Source organism: Chrysemys picta, chromosome 7 (assembly GCF_011386835.1).
Source record: "Chrysemys picta bellii isolate R12L10 chromosome 7, ASM1138683v2, whole genome shotgun sequence".
In the NCBI taxonomy this organism is placed as follows: domain Eukaryota; kingdom Metazoa; phylum Chordata; order Testudines; family Emydidae; genus Chrysemys; species Chrysemys picta.
In genome coordinates, this window is record NC_088797.1 from 52,845,191 (window position 1) to 52,867,268 (window position 22,078).

General features: G+C 48.2%; 1 protein-coding gene across 1 annotated transcript; it reads right to left on the minus strand.

The window, feature by feature from the left end:
* Positions 1-2,043: 2,043 nt before the first annotated feature.
* Positions 2,044-4,172, minus strand: LOC135972679 (uncharacterized). Its single transcript, XM_065551490.1, has 2 exons — positions 3,250-4,172; positions 2,044-2,654 (listed from the first exon to the last, which is right to left on the minus strand). Exons 1-2 carry the CDS (start codon positions 3,785-3,787, stop codon positions 2,152-2,154), a joined length of 1,041 nt encoding a protein of 346 aa, XP_065407562.1. The 5' UTR covers positions 3,788-4,172; the 3' UTR covers positions 2,044-2,151.
* Positions 4,173-22,078: the final 17,906 nt, after the last annotated feature.

The window sequence follows — 22,078 nt, forward strand, 5'->3', positions numbered from 1 at the left end:
CATCATCGTCGTACTGGAGTGGCTGTCAATCATGGCCACCTGGGCAGACATGCTACTGTTTTGATGATGATGGCTACCAGTCGTAATATACTATTTTCTGGCAATTGCCCAGTATTGTCTGCTAAGCACCCAGAAGAGGCCGAGGGCGATGCTGGGTGCTGGCGGACGTGGGGCTGGCAGACGTGGGGCTGCATTGCTACACAGCAGCAGCCCCTTGCCTTTTGGCAGACGATGGTATATTATGACTGGTAACCGTCGTCATCGTACTGGAGAGGCTATCACTCATGCTGCACCGTCGGCTGCCAGCTTAAGATGTAAAAAATAGATTTGTTCTGTATTCATTTGCTTCCCCTTCCTCCGTGAAATCAACGGCCTGCTAAGCCCAGGGTTTTCAGTTTAATCTTTGCGGGGACCATTCTGTGTGACAGTTGTTTGTGTTTCTCCCTGATGCACAGCCACCTGTCTTGATTTTAATTCCCTGTTCCTGTACCTGTACGCCATGTCGTCACTCGGCCCTCCCTCCCTCCCGACCTCCCTCCTTCTCCTGGTCCATCAGATACTACTTTCGCGCCTTTTTTCTGACCAGCCAGGCGCCATAGCTAGCACTGGGATCATGGAGCCTGCTCAGATCACCGCGGCAATTATGAGCACTATGAACACCACGCGCATTGTCCTGGAGTATATGCAGAGCCAGGACATGCCAAGGCGAAACCCGGACCAGCCGAGGAGGCGATGGCAGCGCGACGACGAGAGTGATGAGGAAATTGACATGGACATAGACCTCTCACAAGGCACAGGCCCCAGCAATGTGGAAATCGTGGTGTCACTGGGGCAGGTTCATGCCGTGGAACGCCGATTCTGGGCCCGGGAAACAAGCACAGACTGGTGGGACCGCATCGTGCTGCAGGTATGGGACGATTCCCAGTGGCTGCGAAACTTTCGCATGCGTAAGGGCACTTTCATGGAACTTTGAGACTTGCTTTCCCCTGCCCTGAAACGCCAGGATACCAAGATGAGAGCAGCCCTCACAGTTGAGAAGCGAGTGGCGATAGCCCTGTGGAAGCTTGCAACGCCAGACAGCTACCGGTCAGTCGGGAATCAATTTGGAGTGGGCAAATCTACGGTGGGGGCTGCTGTGATCCAATTTGCCAGGGCAATGAAAGACCTGGTGATAGCAAGGGTAGTGACTCTGGGCAACGTGCAGTCAATAGTGGATGGTTTTGCTGAAATGGGATTCCCAAACTGTGGCGGGGCCATAGACGGAACCCATATCCCTATCTTGTCACCGGAGCACCAAGCCACCGACTACGTAAACCGCAAGGGGTACTTTTCAATGCTGCTGCAAGCCCTGGTGGATCACAAGGGACGTTTCACCAACATCAACGTGGGATGGCCGGGAAAGGTACATGATGCTTGCGTCTTCAGGAACTCTGCTCTGTTTCGAAAGCTGGAGGAAGGGACTTTCTTCCCAGACCAGAAAGTGACCATTGGGGATGTTGAAATGCCTATCGTTATCCTTGGGGACCCAGCCTACCCCTTAATGCCATGGCTCATGAAGCCGTACACAGGCAGCCTGGACAGGAGTCAGGACCTGTTCAACTACAGGCTGAGCAAGTGCCGAATGGTGGTGGAAAGTGCATTTGGACGTTTAAAAGCGCGCTGGCGCAGCTTACTGACTCGCTCAGACCTCAGCGAAAAGAATATCCCCATTGTTATTGCTGCTTGCTGTGAGCTCCACAATATCTGTGAGAGTAAGGGGGAGACCTTTATGGCGGGGTGGGAGGTTGAGGCAACTCACCTGGCCGCTGATTACGCGCAGCCAGACACCAGGGCGGTTAAAGGAGCACAGCAGGGCGCGGTGCGCATCAGAGAAGCTTTGAAAACGAGTTTTGTGACTGGCCAGGCTACTGTGTGAAACTTCTGTTTGTTTCTCCTTGATGAACCCTCCAACCCCCCCCCCGACCCAGTTTACTCTACTTCCCTGTAAACCAACCACCCCCCCCTCCCGCTTACAGAGGCAATAAAGTCATTGTTTTTTCACATTCATGCATTCTTTATTAGTTCCTCACAGAAGTAGGGGGATAATTGCCAAGGTAGCCTGGGATGGGTGGGGGACGAGGGATGGAAAAGGACACACTGCATTTTAAAACTTTAACTCTTATTGAAGGCCAGCCTTCTGATGCTTGGGCGATCATCTGGGGTGGAGTGACTGGGTGGACGGAGGCCCCCCCTCCGTGTTCTTGGGCGTCTTGGTGAGGAGGCTATGGAACTTGGGGAGGAGGACTGTTGGTTACACGGGGGCTGTAGCGGCGGTCTCTGCTCCTGCTGCCTTTCCTGCAACTCAACCATACGCTCGAGCATATCAGTTTGATGCTCCAGCAGACGGAGCATTGCCTCTTGCCGTCTGTCTGCAAGCTGACGCCACCTATCGTCTTCAGCCCGCCACTTGCTCTGTTCATCCCGCGATTCAGCCCGCCACCTCTCCTCTCGTTCATATTGGGCTTTTCTCATCTCCGACATTGACTGCCTCCACGCATTCTGCTGTGCTCTATCAGCGTGGGAGGACATCTGCAGCTCCGTGAACATATCGTCCCTTGTCCTACGTTTTCTCTTTCTAATGTTCACGAGCCTCTGCGAAGGAGAAACATTTGCAGCTGGTGGAGGAGAAGGGAGAGGTGGTTAAAAAAGACACATTTTAGAGAACAATGGGTATACTCTTTCATTACAAGGTCGCATATTTCGGCTTGCAGGCAGCCATGGTAGGCCACAGTGTTTTGGCTTTTTTAACCTTCTTAACATGCGGTAAAGGTTGCAAACAGCAGCGCATTTCCCATATCAAGGATGAATTGGGTTGTCCATTTAAAATGGGTTTTCAATGTAAAAGGAGGGGCTGCGGTTTCCCGGTTAACATGCGGCACAAACACAAGTAAACCACCCCCCCCACACACACACACGATTCTCTGCGATGATCACTTCACCCCTCCCCCCACCGCGTGGTTAACAGCGGGGAACATTTCTGGTCAGAAGAGCAGGACCGGGCGCCTCTGAATGTCCCCTTAATAAAATCACCCCATTTCAACCAGGAGAGCTTTCTGGAGATGTCCCTGGAGGATTTCCGCTCCATCCCCATACACGTTAACAGACTTTTCCAGTAGATGTACTGGCCGTGATTGCCCGGGCAAATTAATCATTAAACACGCTTGCTTTTTTTTTTGTAATGTTTACAAATATTTACAAAGTTACACTCACCAGAGGTCTCCTGTGTGCCCTGAGGGTCTTGGGTGAGTTCGGGGGTTACTGGTTCCAGGTCCAGGGTCACAAACATATCCTGGCTGTTGGGGAAACCGATTTCTCCGCTTCCTTGCTGCTGTGAGCTACCTACAGTACCTCCATCCTCATCTTCCTCATTCCCCGAACTGTCTTCCCTGTGTGTTTCTCCAGTGAGAGAGTCATAGCACACAGTTGGGGTAGTGGTGGCTGCACCCCCTAGGATCGCATGCAGCTCCGCGTAGTAGCGGCAAGTTTGCGGCTCTGCCCCGGACCTTCCGTTTGCTTCTCTGGCTTTGTGGTAAGCTTGCCGTAGCTCCTTAATTTTCACGCGGCACTGCTGTGTGTCCCTGTTATGGCCTCGGTCCTTCATGGCCTTGGAGATCTTTTCTAATACTTTTCCATTTCTTTTACTGCTACGGAGTTCAGCTATCACTGCTTCATCTCCCCATATGGCGAGCAGATCTCGTACCTCCCGTTCAGTCCATGCTGGAGCTCTTTTGCGATCCTGGGACTCCATCACGGTTACCTGTGCTGATGAGCTCTGCGTGGTCACCTGTGCTCTCCACGCTGGGCAAACAGGAAATGAAATTCAAACATTCGCGGGTCTTTTCCTGTCTACCTGGTCAGTGCATCTGAGTTGAGAGTGCTGTCCAGAGCGGTCACAATGAAGCACTCTGGGATAGCTCCCGGAGGCCAATAACGTCGAATTCTGTCCACACTACCCCAATTCCGACCCGCAAAGGCCGGTTTTATCGCTAATCCCCTCGTCGGAGGTGGTGTAAAGAAACCGGTTTAAAGGACCCTTTAAGTCGAAAGAAAGGGCTTCATTGTGTGGACGTGTCCAGGCTTAATTCGGTTTAACGCTGCTAAAGTCGACCTAAACCCGTAGTGTAGACCAGGCCTAACTGATAGAGAAAGGAAAGAACTGCCCATAAATGGCAGTACAAAGAAGCTGCAGATAAAGGACATACCTGGTCAGCAAACAAAGTACCTGAAACGAAAAGGCTCAAACTATGACCCTCCAGAGGAAGGTTAAAAAATAAAAAGGAGTCAAACCTAAGAATAAGAGAGGGACAGGTAACCCTAAGTAGAAAAACATATTTGTTTTTTATGTGTGTATGCACAGTGCTGAGACAGATACAAAAGGTATAACAAGATACCTTTAATAGATTTGATGCTAATGTTATTGTTAATATTAAACATTGGGATAAATTTAATGTTAATAAGTACCCCTGTAACAATGTATAGTGTGTATGATTTGGGGGAAGAGGGGGGGAACAACCTTTAAGGTCATATGATAATGATGCTTCTCAGCTATTACCGGTGAATAAACTTAAAGCTTAGCACAGCAGAAAAAACATTACAAACTTGGTCTGCTGTATAAGAGGGGAAACTGAGGTACACCACCTCATGAATTTAATGACTGAACAGTGGGATAATTTCCCCTAAATCCTTAAAAGGTAGAAGCCATTGAAATCTGGCCTGCCTATAGAACAAAAAACACAGGAAAGTATGGCGGTAATTCCTCTGTTTTGCCTGCAATCAGCAAAGGTATTTGTAAAAGAAAGGGATATTTTAAGCAATAATCTGCCACCCCAAAAGGGGTAGAAACATGTTCTTTTTGTCTTTTAGAAAATCAGAAAAAACTGGTACCAGCTGAAGAACAACCCAGAATACCATGAATCTACTGTTGCGACAAAGATTGTGTTTTATGTTTTGTGTTGTTTGTCTTGTTGCTAGCATTGTTGTGCATTGTGTTACAAAAAAGAAAATACAGCATTAGGCAGAAAAGGATTAATAAGCATTTTAACTGTATTTACAGAAACCAATGTTGCAGAAGGGCGGAGGTCAAGGAATGCCAGTCTGTTGCCAGGGAAACATCCACAGGTGGTGCAGGCATATTTAAAGGCAAAATATGCATGGGACATGAGGTTTATCTGTTGGTAAGAATGTAAAAAATGGACTATCCAACAGTGTATTCACCCCACCTTGCCAATCCTAGAGGAGTCTTGCTCCGTGCAAAACAAGAAGCTAGCAACATGCTACTGAGATAAATTGAATAACAGCACCACCAAAGTATACTATAATGGAAGGAATTGTGTCGGTGCTATTGGGCCAAAAGAAGTTGTATGGCAAGAATGGTATACCATAAAGCTCTCTGTGCAACAATGTACGTGTAATGTAACCACGCTCTGCACCCCTGAGCTGACATACTATTTCCTAATGCACGAAGATTAAAAATATTTAATTTAATGGCTAAAAACATAATGTTATTAATTTTGATTTATCATTAGAAGTTAATTGGACAAAGCTATATAATTAAATTTATAAAAATAAACAAATTAGCCAACTAGCTAATGCCACTCATGTTCAAATTCAAATACACAGTTTGGCAATTTTATATCAAGGGTCTGAAATTTCAGATCAAGATATACAAATAAGTATTCATCTCTGGTATAATATTTTTAGGGGATGGTCACCAACCTGGACCTCCATGTTAAATATTGCATTTCACCCTATAATTGTTATTATGGTGCTTATTTCACTCATGCTCATCGCAATGTGTTGTATGTATTGTTACATAAAAAAATGTACTTGAAGCTAAAACCACAAGCTCAAATTGCCTCTCAGTGCATTGCTTTGAAACAGCTGTATAAGATATGACCAATCAAGAATTGTTCTTGAGGGGTCAAAAGGGGGACATGTAGTAGAAGGATTTTATGTGTGTATTTTGTATAACTTGGAATGAAGGATAAAGGATAATAATGTAGTATGTATTAAATGTATTTGATGTATGATATGATTTGATTGTATTCTGCCGGCCACCCTGACTGGATAGCAGGAAGGAATGACCCTGGTTTGTTGGAAAAAACGCATCAGACAGGCTGTCTGTGTCTGAACTGATGTTAAGGCAGGAACAGACCAGAACAGTTCTTATAGCTGATTATGGTCACCTTTTGTTTTAGGATAAGTTTTTATTACAGTATTTGCTATAAGGTCTTGTTTCATATCTTCATTGCAAACGAAGTTGTGTAAGGTTCTTTTGTAATCCATTTGGTAACCATATAACCCTTTCTAAAATGTAATCCTGTCTGAAATTCTCTGTAAAATTGTTTGGTGTGAGTAAAGGATGTGTGCATAGTTAAGGATGAGTGTGAAAGCCATCACAAATGTCCAGATGGTCAAGAAGAAGTGAGAGACTTGGAGAGACAGCAGGAAACAATCAGAAAACATCTATTGTATCTGATGCTAAACGAGTTAGCAGCATTGACAATCTCAGAGGTGAGGCAAACACCCCCGAAGGCGAGACAACAAATAAGAGATAACAGAGGAAAACCCCAACCTTAACACCACTCAAGGTCTAATGATTACAGAATGACATTGCAAAATCCATAGACTAAAGTGGGAATTTACAAGTATAAAGCTGGGGTGTTTTGCCATAGAACTCTGGGCTCAGTCCTGCAAAGCCTCGGAGCATCGGATTATGACCAACAGAGCCCAGCTCCTCACTTGTGCTTAATCTAATTGACCATTAGTTTGACTCAAGCTACGACAGACTGGTAACTATAAGACCATCTGCAGGACCTCTGTGTGTGTGTGTGTGTGTGTGTGTGTGAATGTATATGCTAACTGTTGTATTTTCAATAAAAGGGTCATATTGCCTTTTCCCGTGTGCTTCTTATAAGCATAACAACTGTTCCAAGCCAGACACTGGCTGCCAGCCCCCCGCCCCAACTGTCCTGAGCCAAACACCAGCCACCAGCCCCCTGCAATTGTCTTGATCTAAAAACCGGCCACCAAACCCCCATCCCGACTATCCTGAACAAAACATCAGCTGCCAACTGCGCCCCCACCACAACCACCATCTGTCCTTGGCCAAACCACCAGCCGCCAGACCCCCCCCAAAGTGTCCTGAGCAAAACACCATCCGTCAACCCCCCCAGACTGTCCTGAACCAATCACCAGCCGCCAACCTACCCTTCCTGAAGAAAACACTAGGCGCCAACGTCCCCAACTGTTCTGAGCCAAACACCATCCGCCAGCCCCCCCCCAATTGTCCTGAACCAAACACCAGCTGCCAGCCCCATCCCAACTGTCCTGAGGAAAACAACTTTCCCCAGGACCCACCCCCAACTGTCCTTAGCAAAACACTGGCTGCCAACCCCCCCGATCCTGGACTGTCCAGAGAAAAACACCAGCTGCCAGCCCCCCCCCGCAAACTGTCCTCAGCAAAACACCAGTTGCCCAGCCCAAGCCCCCCAATTGTCCTGAGCCAAACACTGGCCGCCAAACCCCACCCACGACTGTCCTGAAAAACCACCGGCTGCCAACCCCCACAACTGTCCTGATCAACCCACCAGCCACCAACCTGCCACCCTGACTGTCCTGAGGAAAACACCAGCTGCCAATGCCTCCCCAGCTATCCTTAGTAAAACACCACCTGCCAACCCCCCTTCCCAACTATCCTGAGCAAACCACTGGCCACCAACCCCCTCCAACTGTCCTGAGCAAAACACCAGCTGCCAGCGCTCCCCCTGACCGTCCAGAGCCAAACAAATGCCGCCAGCCCTCCCAACTGTCTTGAGGCAAACACCACCCACCAGCCCCCACAACTGTCTTGCACTAAGCACCAGCCACCAACCCCCCAACTCTGATTATCCTGAGCAAAACACCGATTGCCAAACACTCCCCCCCGATTGTCCTTGGCCAAATACCAGCTGCCAACCCCCACTCCTGACTGTGATGAGGAAACCAGCAGCCGCCAGCCCCTCCCACCCCCGCAACTGTCCTGAGCAAAATACCAGTTGCCAACCCCCCCCCAACTTCTGAGCCAAGTACTGACCGCTACCTCCCCAACTGTCCTGCCCCAAACACCATCTGCCAGCCTCCCCAATTCTTCTGAACCAAACACCAGCCTCAACCTCCGTCGCAACTTTCCTGAGGAAATCAACACACACCAGCCCCGCCAACTGTCCTGAGCTAAACACCAGCCGCCAACCCGCAACAGACTGTGCTGAACCAATCACCAGCTGCCAATGAACCCCCCAACTGTCCTGAAGAAAACACCAGCCACCAATGACCCCCAGCTGTTCTGAGCCACACACTGACTGCCACCTGCCCGACTGTCCTGAGCAGAACACTGGCCACTAACTCCCTGCTCCCAGACTCTCCCGAGCAAAACACTGGTCACCAGCTCCCCGCCAACTGTCTTGAGCCAAACACCAGGCACCAATCCCCCCCGATTCTCCTGAGCAAAACAACAGCCACTAACCCGCCCCCGCCCCGGACTCACCTGAGTTAACCACCAACCACCCCCCCACACACACACACACACACACAGTCCTGAACAAAACACTGGCCGCCTACACCCCCCAGACTCTACTGAACCAATCACCAGCCTCCAGTCCTACCCCCCCCCAACTGTCCTGAGCAAAACACGAGCCACCAGTCCCCCCAACTGTCCAAAACCCAACACCAGCTGCCAACCCCCGTCCCCAACTGTACTGAGCAAAACACCGGCCACCAACCTGCCCACCCCGACTATCCTGAGCAAAACACTGGCTGCCAAACCACCCCACACACACACACCGACTGTTCTTGGCCAAACACCAGCCACCAACCCTCACTCCCAACTGTACTGAGCAAACCACCAGCCACCCAAAGACTATCCTGAACCGATCACCAACCCCCCAACTGTCCTGAAGAAAACAGAAGCCGCCAATGCCCCCCAACTCTTCTGAGCAAAACACCGACCGTCACCCCTGTCCCGACTGTCCTGAGTAAAACACCAGCTCCCAACCCTCCCTCCCGAAATGTCCTGAGCAAAACACCAGCCCCCAACCCCCCCGCAACTGTCCTGAGCCAAACTCCAGCTGCCAGCCCCCCCAACTGTCCTTAGCAAAACAAAGGCTGCCAACCCCCCCACAGACTGTCCCGAACCAATCATCAGCCACTGTCAGGGTTCCCTCCCCACTCTGAACTCTGGGGTACAGATGTGGGGACCCGCATGAAAACCCCCCTAAGCTTATTTCTACGAACTTAGGTTTAAAACTTCCCCTAAGCACAAATTCCTTCCTTTCCCTTGGTATCGCTGCCATTACCAAGTGATTTAAACAAACATTCAGGGAGGGCCACTTAGAGCCCTACCTCCCCCAAAATATCTCCCCAAGCCCCTACCCCCCTTTCCTGGGGAGGCTTGAGAATAATATCCTAACCAATTGGTTACAAAGTGAGCATGGATCAACCCCCCTGGGTCTTTAGGGCACTGAAAAACAATCAGGTTCTTAAAAGTTTATTTAAAAAAAAAAAGATAAAAGAATCACCTCTGTAAAATCAGGATGGAAGATACCCTGTAAAGTTAACAAAAAGATTCAAAACACAGAGGATTTCCCCTCTAGACAAAACTTTAAAGTTACAAAAAAAAAAAAAAAAAAACAGGGATAAACCTCCCTCTTAGCACAGGGAAAATTCGCAAGCTAAAACAAACGATAATCTAACGCATTCCCTTGCTATTACTTACTATTTCTGTAATATTAGATGCTGAGTTCAGATATGGCTTAGGGAGATGTATTTTCCCTGCCATGGTTCCTCACTGTCCCGGAGAGGACAAAGGAACCCAAAACAAAAAACCTTTCCCCACAGATTTGAAAGTATCTTCTACCTTCATTGGTCCTTTTGGTCAGATGCTAACCAGGTTATCTCAGCTTCTTAACCCTTTACAGGTAAAGGAGGGATTTTATGCTATCCTTAGCTGTATGTTTATGATGCCACCAACCCCCACCCCCACAACTGTCCTGAGCAAACCACCAGCTGCCAACGACCCCCAAATGTTCTAAGCCAAACACCAACTGCCCCCGCCGACTGTTTAGCACCAAACACCATCCGCCAGCCCCCCCACAACTGTCTTGAACCAAGCACCAGCCGCCAACCCCCGTCCTGACTGTCCTGAGCAAAACACCAGCTGCCAACGCTCCCAAAAGTTCTGAGCCAAACACCAACCATCACCCTCCTCACCGTCCTGAGCAAAACACCAGCCCCAACCCTCCCTTCCCAACAAAACACCATGCACCAACCCCCCCGCAACTGTCCTGAGCAAAACATGAGCCACCAGCCCCAGCAACTGTCCTGATGAAAACACCAGCCACTAACCCCGCCTTCCAACTCTTCTGATCCAAACACTGACCACCACCCCCATGACTGACCTGAGCCAAACACCAGCCGCCAACCCCCCCAGCCCAACTGTACAGTTGGGGGTTCACTCTCAACTGTCCTGAGCAAAATACCAGCTGCCAGCCCCCCACAACTGTCCTGAGAAACCCACAGGCCGCCAGCCCCCACCCGACTGTCCAGAGCCAAACACCAGCCATCAGCTCCCCCGACTGTCCTGAGTCAAACGCCAGCCACCAATCCCCCCACCCCGACTGTCCTGAGCAAAACATTGTCCGCCAGCTCCACCCAACCGTCCAGAGCCAAACATCAGCCGCCATCCCCCACCCCCTGCAACTGTACATAGTCGAACAGCGGCTGCCATCCCCACCCCAAGTGTCCTGAGCAAAACACCAGCTGCTAACCCCCCGCCTCAAACTGTTCACCGGGACCCCGCATCCCCTCCCACACCCTAACTCCCTGCCCCAGCCTGGAGTCCCCTCCTGCACCCAAACTTCCTCTCAGAGTCTGCACCCACATGCCCCCTCCAGCCCCTCCTCCCCATCCCCACCCCAGAGCCCATACCCCCAGCTGGAGTCCTTACCCCCCTCTGCACCTTAACCCCCCGCCCCAAGTCCCCTCCTACACCCCAAACCCTTCATTCCCAGCCCCACCCCAGAGTCTGCACCCCCAGCCAGAACCCTCACCCCCATCCGCAACCCTGCCCCCGCCCGGTGAAAGTGAGTGAGGTTGGGGGAGAGGGAGCAACAGAAGGAGGGAGGATGAAGCGAGTGGGGGCAGGACCTTGAAGAAGGAGTGGGGCAGGGGAGGGGCTCAGGGCAGGGGTGTTTGGTTTTGTGCAATTAGAAAGTTGGCAACCCTTGCCAGTCACTGGAGCAGCCGAGAGCCAGGAGCCAGCAACTGGAGAAACCCAGAGCCGGGAGCCGTGAACTGGAGCAGCCCGGAGCTGGGAGCTCGGAACTGGAGCAGCCTGGAGCCGGGAGTTGGGGCACCACAGACCAACTGCGCTGACAGGGAGCCAGGGCTGAGCTACAGTGGGGAGCTGTGGGCCCAGAGTTGGGGAGCGAACACCAGATGTGCCACAAGTGACACCGGCGTGGAGAGCAGTGAGCAGCTGGGAGAGCGAGGGGGGCCTGGGCAGAGGGCCCAGTGTGGGGAGACCTCACCAGACAAGAGGCCTTGCAGGATGGACTTGGAGAGGGGTCATGAACCTGATGGGGGGGGCAATCCTGGGGAGAGGGGACCCTGCCACCTAGCACCAGAGGGTGCATGGCCACCGCCAGAATAGTGTCTGACCCCCAGTGTCACCGCAGTGCAGCCAGGGACTGGGATGGGTGAGGAGCAACCCCGAGCCGGCTGGTTGTCCCCGTGCCTACTGGACAAGTGTGACGCGCTGTACCTTGGGGGAGCGCCCAGCACCCCCATGTTCATCATTGTAAAATTATTGTGTGGTATCTAAGGCAAAGTTTGTCGTGTTGGGTGTCTTCGGAAGGCTCATGATGTACTGAGCATTGTTGTTATGGTAATGTTATAGTAATTGTTATTATAGTAATGTTATAGGTTGTAATTGCTCTTTGAGCTGTGGTCAAGTGAAAAATTCTTTAAGTTATGAGGCTGAGAATGTGTCCTCATGGCTTAAAGCAAGCCCAGGCATAAACTCTCCAAGAGCAGAGGGGCAGTTCACACCTCATCAGGGCATGTATGGGACAAACCAGCCCAGCCTCACAGGAACAAAGGACACTGACCTAGGCAACAACAAAGGATATGTTGGACTCTCGAGTGAGTCACCCCCCTTCCTTTGGTCAGTTTGGGACTGCAATGAGGTAATGCCTCTGAAGGGTGTGGGGGGGGAGAAAACCAAGAGGGAAGAAAGAACATGATAAAAGGGAGAAACATTTGCCATGCTCTTCCTCTCTCATCCACCTACATCTACAGACACCCCACCAACTGACTGAAGTGCTGATCAAAGGGGAGAGCCTGTCTGAAGAGCAACCAGCCAGCCTGTGGTGAAAAGCATCTACGTTCTTAAGGGCATTGAAAGTATTAAGATCAGCGTAGAATGCGTTTTGCTTTTATTTCATTTGACCAGATCTGACTTGTTATGCTTTGACTTCGTGTAGCGAGGTCAAGACTCACTGATGCAGCGCTTCCTGCTGGTCATCTTGGGAATTAGCTCTTGTCCAGCATGGATCGCCCTCTGCAGGTCAGTGTCTTGCCTGCCTTAGGGCCCCTGTGTCCCTCCCAGACCCTGGTGCCTCTTACCTTGTGGTTCTGCCCCAGCAGTACCCCCACACTCTGGGTCTCCCCTCCCAGGGGAACTCCCAGCCCTTTAAACCCACCTTGCCTCAGTAGCTACTGCCAGTTATCATCTAGCCTCCACTCACTGGGGCAGACTGCAGTCTGTAATGGCCATTCATCATTGGCAAGCGGTTCAGACCAGCTGCCTACGCCTACGCCCAGGCTGCAGCCTCTGCAACCCCAATACCTGTTTTGGCCTTTTCCCAAGGCCCGCAGCCTGGGGAGTTGCCTGGCTGGAGCTCCCCAGCTCCTCTTACCTTTCCACAGCCCTGCTCTGTTCCCTGAGCTCCCAGGCAGCCAGGTCCTTCTCCCACCGAGGCTGGAGAGAAACTCCTCCAGCTTCTGGCCAACAGCCCTCTTATCAGGGACAGCTGGGCCCGATTTGAGCTGGCCACAGCTGTGGCTGCTATTCCAATCAGCCTAACTTGGCTGTTTTGACCCCTGTTCTCCAGGAGTGGGGCAGTTGCCCCACTACACTTATAATCACTTAAAATCTATCATTTATAGTTAATAAATTTGTTTTTTTATTCTACCTGAAGCAGTGCATTTGGTTTGAAGAGTGTCAGAGGCTCCCCTTGGGATAACAAGCCTGGTACATATCAAGTTCTTTGTTAAATTGGCGAACTCATATAAGCTTGCAGCATCCAGCGGGCATAACTGGACACTGCAAGGAGGTTCCTAGGGTTGTGTCTGGGACCAGAGATATTGGCTAGTGTCATTCGGTTGCACAATCCAAAGAGCTAAGCCCAGGAGTGGGGGTTCTCCCAGCAGAACAGGGTAAGGCTGGCTCCCAGAGTCAAGGATTGGAGTGACCTAGCAGATCACTGGTCCGGACAACACCAGGGGAACGTCACAATGGGATCCTTGCTTCCTTTAACTGTTCCCATTTTTTTCCTTATTTTTCTTACCGCTTCTTGCTGTTTAATAAATTGTATTTGGTATGAATTTAATGTAGGCCTCCCTGGGCCAGGGACATTACTGGTGCAGAGCGAGCACCCCAAAGTAGGACAACCTAGCCCCCATCCTAAGTGACCATGACAGGCCTGGGGGCTCTGGCCCCTAAGATCCTGGGCCCAGTCTTGTGGGGGTTACAAGGACTCTGCTGCTCAGGGGAGCAGAAGGGGCATCCTCGAGGTAAGGCAAACCTCTGGGTGAAGGGAGTTGGAACGAGGACTCAGACCCTTTCTCTAGCCGAGTCTCCTAGTGTAGTGCAGGAGCCAGGAAAGGGCCCCACAATAGTGGGTCTGTCTGTCACGGACTTACAAGTCATACCCACTCTTGGCCCTGCACGGTCCCTGGCGGGGACAGCCCTTCTCAGGGGTCCACTCTCTCTCGGGGGTTAAGCTCCTGGAACCACATCTCTCTGAGCCTTAGCACACCGGTCTCTCACTGTGGGCCCCCTCAGGAAGTCCACTCGCTCTGGACCCCCGGGGCATCCACTCACAGAAGGAATAATGCAATCCTGTTCTCTAGACAGGAGCGACTCTCAGCCAGCGTAAAACAGAAGGGTTTATTGAGCATCTGAACACAGCATAGGAAACTCTCAGGGCCCTCAGCACAGTAGATCTAAGTCTCCTCTGCATCCAGGTGGGTTCTGGCTACTCTCTCTCTCCAGTACATTGTCTTCTATCCAGGTAAACAGGATCGCCTGGGCCTCCTTTTCCTCTCAGCCATCCTAGGTTCTCCAGGTCAGGTCACCAGGATCCTCTCTTCGCAGCCCATTGTCCTCCCACTGGCCAGAACCGGCTGTGACCCCCGAGCTGAACCTCCCGGTCACCAGGTCACCAGTCGCTGGGGTATCCATTTCCCAGGCCATTCGCGGGGGTCCCAAGTTCTGTCACTGGTCCTCTGTAACAACAAACTCCTTCTTCCATCACCTCATTAAACCAGTAACACCCAGGGAAACTGAATCCCCCCCGCCCCCGGCATGCAAACCATTGAAAAAAACCAAGAAACCCCCCCACTTCTGTAGATAAATTTCTGATAATTTTCATATGACTTTACATTGTGCCTCTTCATATAACCTTGTGGTAGGTCTACCCACGTGTGACCTCTGTTTTCATGGAACTTTGTATCAAAGCCTCATTTAAAAACTTTGCATTGCCCTTGGTATAATATTATAGCCCCTAAGGATAGAATAAGATAGAAGAAACATTTCTGTTTGCTAGCAGTAGAACAAGAGCTCTTTCCCCCCCCCCCTTAATCAATTGCCCTGTTGAATGAATGAGGTGTGGATGAGCAAGGCATGGAAGGCAGCACCTCCAGACAGCCTCAACTGTTGGAGAGGGGCTGGGAACCAGACCCAAGAACAATAAAACGTGTCAAGTGGGCTCATTAAAGACAAGCAGACATACTGACGGCCTCGGGGGTTAGAAACAAGCACCTTCTTTTGGAAACACCCTCTTTGCAGCATTGGAACAATACTCAAAAGAAAACAGCACAAAGGACCAATGGACACAGACACAGAGTTTGAATCTGGTATAGATTTGCATAAGAGAAAAGCTGCTATAAAAGTAAGGTGTCTTGCACAGGACCCCGGGTCTCGTCTTGTCAACATGGGAGCATCGATCCGGATCGGCAGAAGCCCGGCTCCACCCCCTCCCCCATCTAACTCACCTGGCCAGTGAAGTTAAGGGGAGCAACTAATTGGTAACAACAAGACGGAATGGGTTTGTGTGTGTGTGTGTGTGAGTGTAAGTGTAATATATTATATGCATATAATACAGTGTTAATGAATACATTTATTACTAATAAATGTGGCGTTTTGCCTTATTCCCCCTGAAAAGATCCTGTGCAGTACTTTAAGTACAACATTTTGGTGGAGAATGCGAAAGGGGGAGCAAGCATAGAATCCACAGTTATTATAAAACTGGTGTGCACACCACCAGCTTTAGCAAGCCTGGCACTAGAGGGAAAAAAAGTGTAAACTTTCAGTTAATTAACCAAACTCTGAAGGATATAGGAGTTTAGGTTTAAATTGTGTTCATGACTGAGCTAAAGAGGAGAACTTAGTGTTTCTCACTCTGATCCGGGGAAGGATTAACCAAACTCTGAAGGATATAGGAGTTTAGGTTTAAATCGTGTTGTAGAGGTACATACACCCTCAGACGTAGCAAGACTGAGCTAAAGAGGAGAACTTAGTGTTTCTCACTCTGATCCGGGGAAGGATCTAATCCGGGGAAGGATTTGTATAATTGGTGTATGAACCATCGGTGGTAGCAGACTGAGTAATACAGAGGGAAGCTTAGCGTCTCTCCCTCTGGCCCAGAGTGGGTTAAAAACATAAGATGCAAATCTTGTTCTGTTAAACCAAACTCTGAAGGATATAGGAGTTTGGGCAGTGTAGTGTGGTTTATGTTTGTTTGTTTGTTTTGTTTTGGTAAGTAATATTGTGGTAATTTCACAATTTTGAAGAAAATGTTTAAGGAACGGGACCAGGAAGGGTGGGGGCTAGTTGGAAAGCCCACCCTCCTTGCTAAATTGGTAGTGGAACAAGGCTTGTGCCCATGGAAAGGAACTGTTTATTGAAAAAAGCAGGATCGGGCCTAGGCAAGCAACAGATAAAAAAACTAAAAAACAGGTTGGGTACAAAGAGTTAAAACAGCACTCTCAAATCTTACAGCAGCAGTAACATCAGAAGAAAAAACATTTGAGACCCCAGAAGGGGGCAGACCTTTGGGACCCCTCTGGAGATTGGGAAGGGGGATATTTGTGTAAATTCCTCCTCCCAGGGCCAAAATGCCATTGAAACAGTTAACAACAGTGCCTGCTTCTGCCTCAGATCTCCAGGCCATGGCAAAATGGCTGGAGATTTTAAAACAGAATTTTATTTTTTCTAGATGGAGTGTTAACACCCTTTTACTGAAAGAAAGGGAGAATTTACACTCACAAGAAATGCACCATTTAATTAGCATTTGTGCAGCCCCAAGTACCAAACACACTGTGACAGAGACCAAGCAGGTTCTGCCATGGTGAAAGCACTGTGCTAATTTGTTTCCAAGCTTCTATCTTTCAGGCTCTGAACCAAAACATCAGGAGAGCTGGTACCAGCTGAAGAGTTATAAAATACCATGGTTATTGTGTCATGACGAAGTCTGTGTTCAGTGTTCTGTGTTGCATGTTCTGTGTCTGTCTCTAGTGGTGTCCTGTGCTAGCATTGGGTCCAGAAAAAGAAGGAATACTACACTAGACAGGGTAAATGTCTTTTCCTCTCTCTACTTCCCCCATCTCCATCCAACTTATCAATCACCCCTTGTGTCCAAAAGACTTTGGTCCCCAGTGCATCAGGGTTATTTTGTTTTGTTTTGTTAGGTTCTCTAATAATCATTTTGTTGTTAATTTTTGTTCTTGATACATTTGTATTGTTAGTTACATTTGCTTGTATTATTATTAATTCCACACTTTCCTCTATGCACTCTGGTTCTGTTTCCCCAAGCCCTGAAGGGTAGTTCTTGGGCCCCCATGACCTGTAAGAACTTGGCCCATAATTGTATGGCCCCATCTTTCAGGTCCCCAGAAACCTCTGAGAACAACTGTTAAAAATAGGGAATTCTACAACATTTTAGCAACTAAATGTTAGTTTAAGTCCAAATCAGCTTAACCTTGCATAACAACTGTGGTACTCCTACAAAATCTTATTTGTTGTGTGTGCTTAAAAAGGTCCTAACCTCAGTGACTTTTATTGTTTGATGGCTATTGCAGCATCAAACTTGGGCCTCGTTTTCTTTGTCAATGTACCCAATTATTGTAATAGTAATGGTTTTGTTGTATTTCCAATTATTATAATTATAATTGTTTGCATTTGTGTTTATGTTATATCTGGTGTTTAGTCAATTGTAATGGTTTTAGTTATATTCACCTGGTTATAATTGTTTGGTTTGTTTGCAACAAATACAAAAGATTTATATGGTGACCACTCAAGAATTGTTCTTGAGAGGTCAAAAGGGGGACAATGTAGATAAATTTCTGATAATTTTCATATGACTTTACATTGTGCCTCTTCATATAACCTTGTGGTAGGTCTACCCACGTGTGACCTCTGTTTTCATGGAACTTTGTATCAAAGCCTCATTTAAAAACTTTGCATTGCCCTTGGTATAATATTATAGCCCCTAAGGATAGAATAAGATAGAAGAAACATTTCTGTTTGCTAGCAGTAGAACAAGAGCTCTTTCCCCCCCCCCCTTAATCAATTGCCCTGTTGAATGAATGAGGTGTGGATGAGCAAGGCATGGAAGGCAGCACCTCCAGACAGCCTCAACTGTTGGAGAGGGGCTGGGAACCAGACCCAAGAACAATAAAACGTGTCAAGTGGGCTCATTAAAGACAAGCAGACATACTGACGGCCTCGGGGGTTAGAAACAAGCACCTTCTTTTGGAAACACCCTCTTTGCAGCATTGGAACAATACTCAAAAGAAAACAGCACAAAGGACCAATGGACACAGACACAGAGTTTGAATCTGGTATAGATTTGCATAAGAGAAAAGCTGCTATAAAAGTAAGGTGTCTTGCACAGGACCCCGGGTCTCGTCTTGTCAACATGGGAGCATCGATCCGGATCGGCAGAAGCCCGGCTCCACCCCCTCCCCCATCTAACTCACCTGGCCAGTGAAGTTAAGGGGAGCAACTAATTGGTAACAACAAGACGGAATGGGTTTGTGTGTGTGTGTGTGTGAGTGTAAGTGTAATATATTATATGCATATAATACAGTGTTAATGAATACATGTATTACTAATAAATGTGGCGTTTTGCCTTATTCCCCCTGAAAAGATCCTGTGCAGTACTTTAAGTACAACACTTCGTCACATCTCTTGCCCTTTGAGTCTGAACTGAACGGGGTCATTTAGCCAGTGACCTGGGGAAGTTTAGGGCCCCTGCCCCATGATAAAGCATCGGCTATAACATTGGCACTCCCCCTCACATGGACCATCTCCGTGTCATAACGCTGGAGGAGCAGGCTCCATCTCAGGAGCTTGGCATTAGCCTCTTTCATTGGGTGCAGCCACGTCAGCGACGAATGATCAGTGTACACAGTGAAGCACTGCCCAAATAGATATGGCTGCAGTTTTTTTTAGGGCCCACACCATGGCCAGGCATTCCTTCTCCATGGCCAAATAGTGCTGCTCCTGAGGCAGCAGCTTCTTGCTCAGGTGCACAGTGGGGTGTTGTGACGTTGTGCAGTCTATATGGTTTTATAAAAACTTGATAATAAGTCAATATAATGTAACTGAGATGGTTTTAGAGAAAATACGGTAATAAGTGAATGTAACGTAACTGGGATATGCTTCATGCAAAAGGTCTCTTGTAAGGTATCATTACAAAGCTTATAATCTACTGAGTGTGATCATCTGATTTGTATAAATGTACCACTCTTGTATCTAAAACTAGAAATATAAAATGTAACTCTGAGGGCCTATTGTAATTGTGTAAAGTGTGGACCATTAATGATGGTTTGGAATCTTGATGACTCCCATTGTCTGCAGATGGCTGTATTTACCTGTGAGTCTTCCTGTATATGTGTGTGCTGGCAAGTGAGTAATGAAGTCTTGCAGTGACATGTGTGTGACGTTGTGCAGTCTATATGGTTTTATAAAAAATTGATAATAACTCAATATAATGTAACTGAGATAGTTTTAGAGAAAATACGGTAATAAGTGAATGTAAGTAACTGGGATATGCCTCATGCAAAAGGTCTCTTGTAAGGTATCATTACAAAGCTTATAATCTACTGAGTGTGATCATCTGATTTGTATAAATGTACCACTCTTGTATCTAAAACTAGAAATATAAAATGTAACTCTGAGGGCCTATTGTAATTGTGTAAAGTGTGGACCATTAATGATGGTTTGGAATCTTGATGACTCCCATTGTCTGCAGATGGCTGTATTTACCTGTGAGTCTTCCTGTATATGTGTGTGCTGGCAAGTGAGTAATGAAGTCTTGCAGTGACATGTGATCATGTCGCCTGAACTGGAATCCATCTTTAACCTGGTGCTTTTCCAGTGAGGGGGGGTGGAAACCCAGAGAGACAAAGAGTTCCCGCCTTATGCAAAAGATATATAAAGGGGTGGAAGAGAACAGAGAGGGGGAGAAGCCATCATGAAGAATCCCCTAGCTACCACCTGAGCTGCAACAAGAGCTGTACCAGGGGAAAGAATTGTGCCCAGGCCTGGAAGGTGTCCAGTCTGAGAAAAACTTACTGAAACATCTCTGAGGGTGAGATTATCTGTATTTAGTTTGATTAGGCATAGATTTGCGCATTTTATTTTATTTTGCTTGGTGACTTACTTTGTTCTGTCTGTTACTACTTTGAACCACTTAAATCCTACTGTCTGTATTTAATAAAATCACTTTCTATTTAGTAATTCACTCAGAGTATGTATTAATACCTGGGGGAGCAAACAACTGTGCATATCTCTCTATCAGTGTTATAGAGGGCGAACAATTTATGAGTTTGCCCTGCATAAGCTTTATGTAGGGTAAAACGGATTTATCTGGGTTTAGACCCCATTGGGAGTTGGGCATCTGAGTGCTAAAGACAAGCGCGCTACTGCGAGCTGTTTTCAGGTAAACTTGCAGCTTTGGGACAGGAGATTCAGACCCTGGATCTGTGTGTGGAGCCAAACAGGAGTGTCTGGCTCAGCAAGACAGGGGTGCTGGAGTCCTGAGCTGGCAGGGAAAACAGAAGCAGGGGTAGTCTTTGCACATCGGGTGGCAGCTCCCAAGGGGGTTTCTGTGATCCAACCCGTCACAGTGGCGTAGTCGAGCAGGATCTGTGCACAGCTGATTGCTTTGAGATACTGGTAGTGATTTTAAGTGAGTTTTAAGTGTGGTGGCTGGAGAACAGACAAAGTGGTTACTGGTTTGTTATTTTCTGTTTGCTTATTTCGGGAAAGGGAAGTAGGGACAGAAAAGGAAGCAAAATAAGTAAGAATGAAGATCAAAAGAAGCTAAAACTACACAAGTTTCAAATTGCCCAGAAAGACTGAACAATGGGCACTGGGAATGTCTCTGTTAACTAAGAAGCCCCTGAGCTGAGTGCATCTCAGTTTCAGTGAACTGCAGATGGGTGTGGCCCAACCTCTGTCTGTGCTGAAGCTGACTGGGGAGTCTAATTTAGCAAGACAGGAGTGGAGGGATGCCTGTTCTGGCAGGAGGGTGTTCTCTGTGGTATCCCAGCTCATCAAGTGATGGTCTCAAGGGAAGACAAATGGAAATTGATGTACAATTTGCCTGGGGAAAGCCTGACCTGGAAAAAGAAAAGGCCGCCCACCAGCCTGGACTTAAGAGACAAAGCAATTAAGACCCAGAAGCATGACCTGGCTGTAATGGAGTGGAAGAGGTGCACAGAGACATGTATCCTGGAGCTGGAAGTTGGGGTCCTGGTGACTGCTGCGGTGGGAACAACCCCCAAGGACTCTAGCTGGAAGCAAACCCAACCTGAGTGAAAGGGGGGGGATTTTGCTGGCCAGCGAAAGGTCCCTCATAGCTGAAAGCTGTGAGCCTACAGCTGGGTCAGGGTCTCTTTCCCTTTTGGGGGACACAGGAGTGTCTGCCCCATAGGGGAGCCCAAAAATGAATTTTAGGTATACTGCCTCCGCCATGGTCAGTGTCCAAGTCTCTGGCAGTAAGTTCAGGAGGAGGGTGTGACGTTGTGCAGTCTATATGGTTTTATAAAAAATTGATAATAACTCAATATAATGTAACTGAGATAGTTTTAGAGAAAATACGGTAATAAGTGAATGTAAGTAACTGGGATATGCCTCATGCAAAAGGTCTCTTGTAAGGTATCATTACAAAGCTTATAATCTACTGAGTGTGATCATCTGATTTGTATAAATGTACCACTCTTGTATCTAAAACTAGAAATATAAAATGTAACTCTGAGGGCCTATTGTAATTGTGTAAAGTGTGGACCATTAATGATGGTTTGGAATCTTGATGACTCCCATTGTCTGCAGATGGCTGTATTTACCTGTGAGTCTTCCTGTATATGTGTGTGCTGGCAAGTGAGTAATGAAGTCTTGCAGTGACATGTGATCATGTCACCTGAACTGGAATCCATCTTTAACCTGGTGCTTTTCCAGTGAGGGGGGGTGGAAACCCAGAGAGACAAAGAGTTCCCGCCTTATGCAAAAGATATATAAAGGGGTGGAAGAGAACAGAGAGGGGGAGAAGCCATCATGAAGAATCCCCTAGCTACCACCTGAGCTGCAACAAGAGCTGTACCAGGGGAAAGAATTGTGCCCAGGCCTGGAAGGTGTCCAGTCTGAGAAAAACTTACTGAAACATCTCTGAGGGTGAGATTATCTGTATTTAGTTTGATTAGGCATAGATTTGCG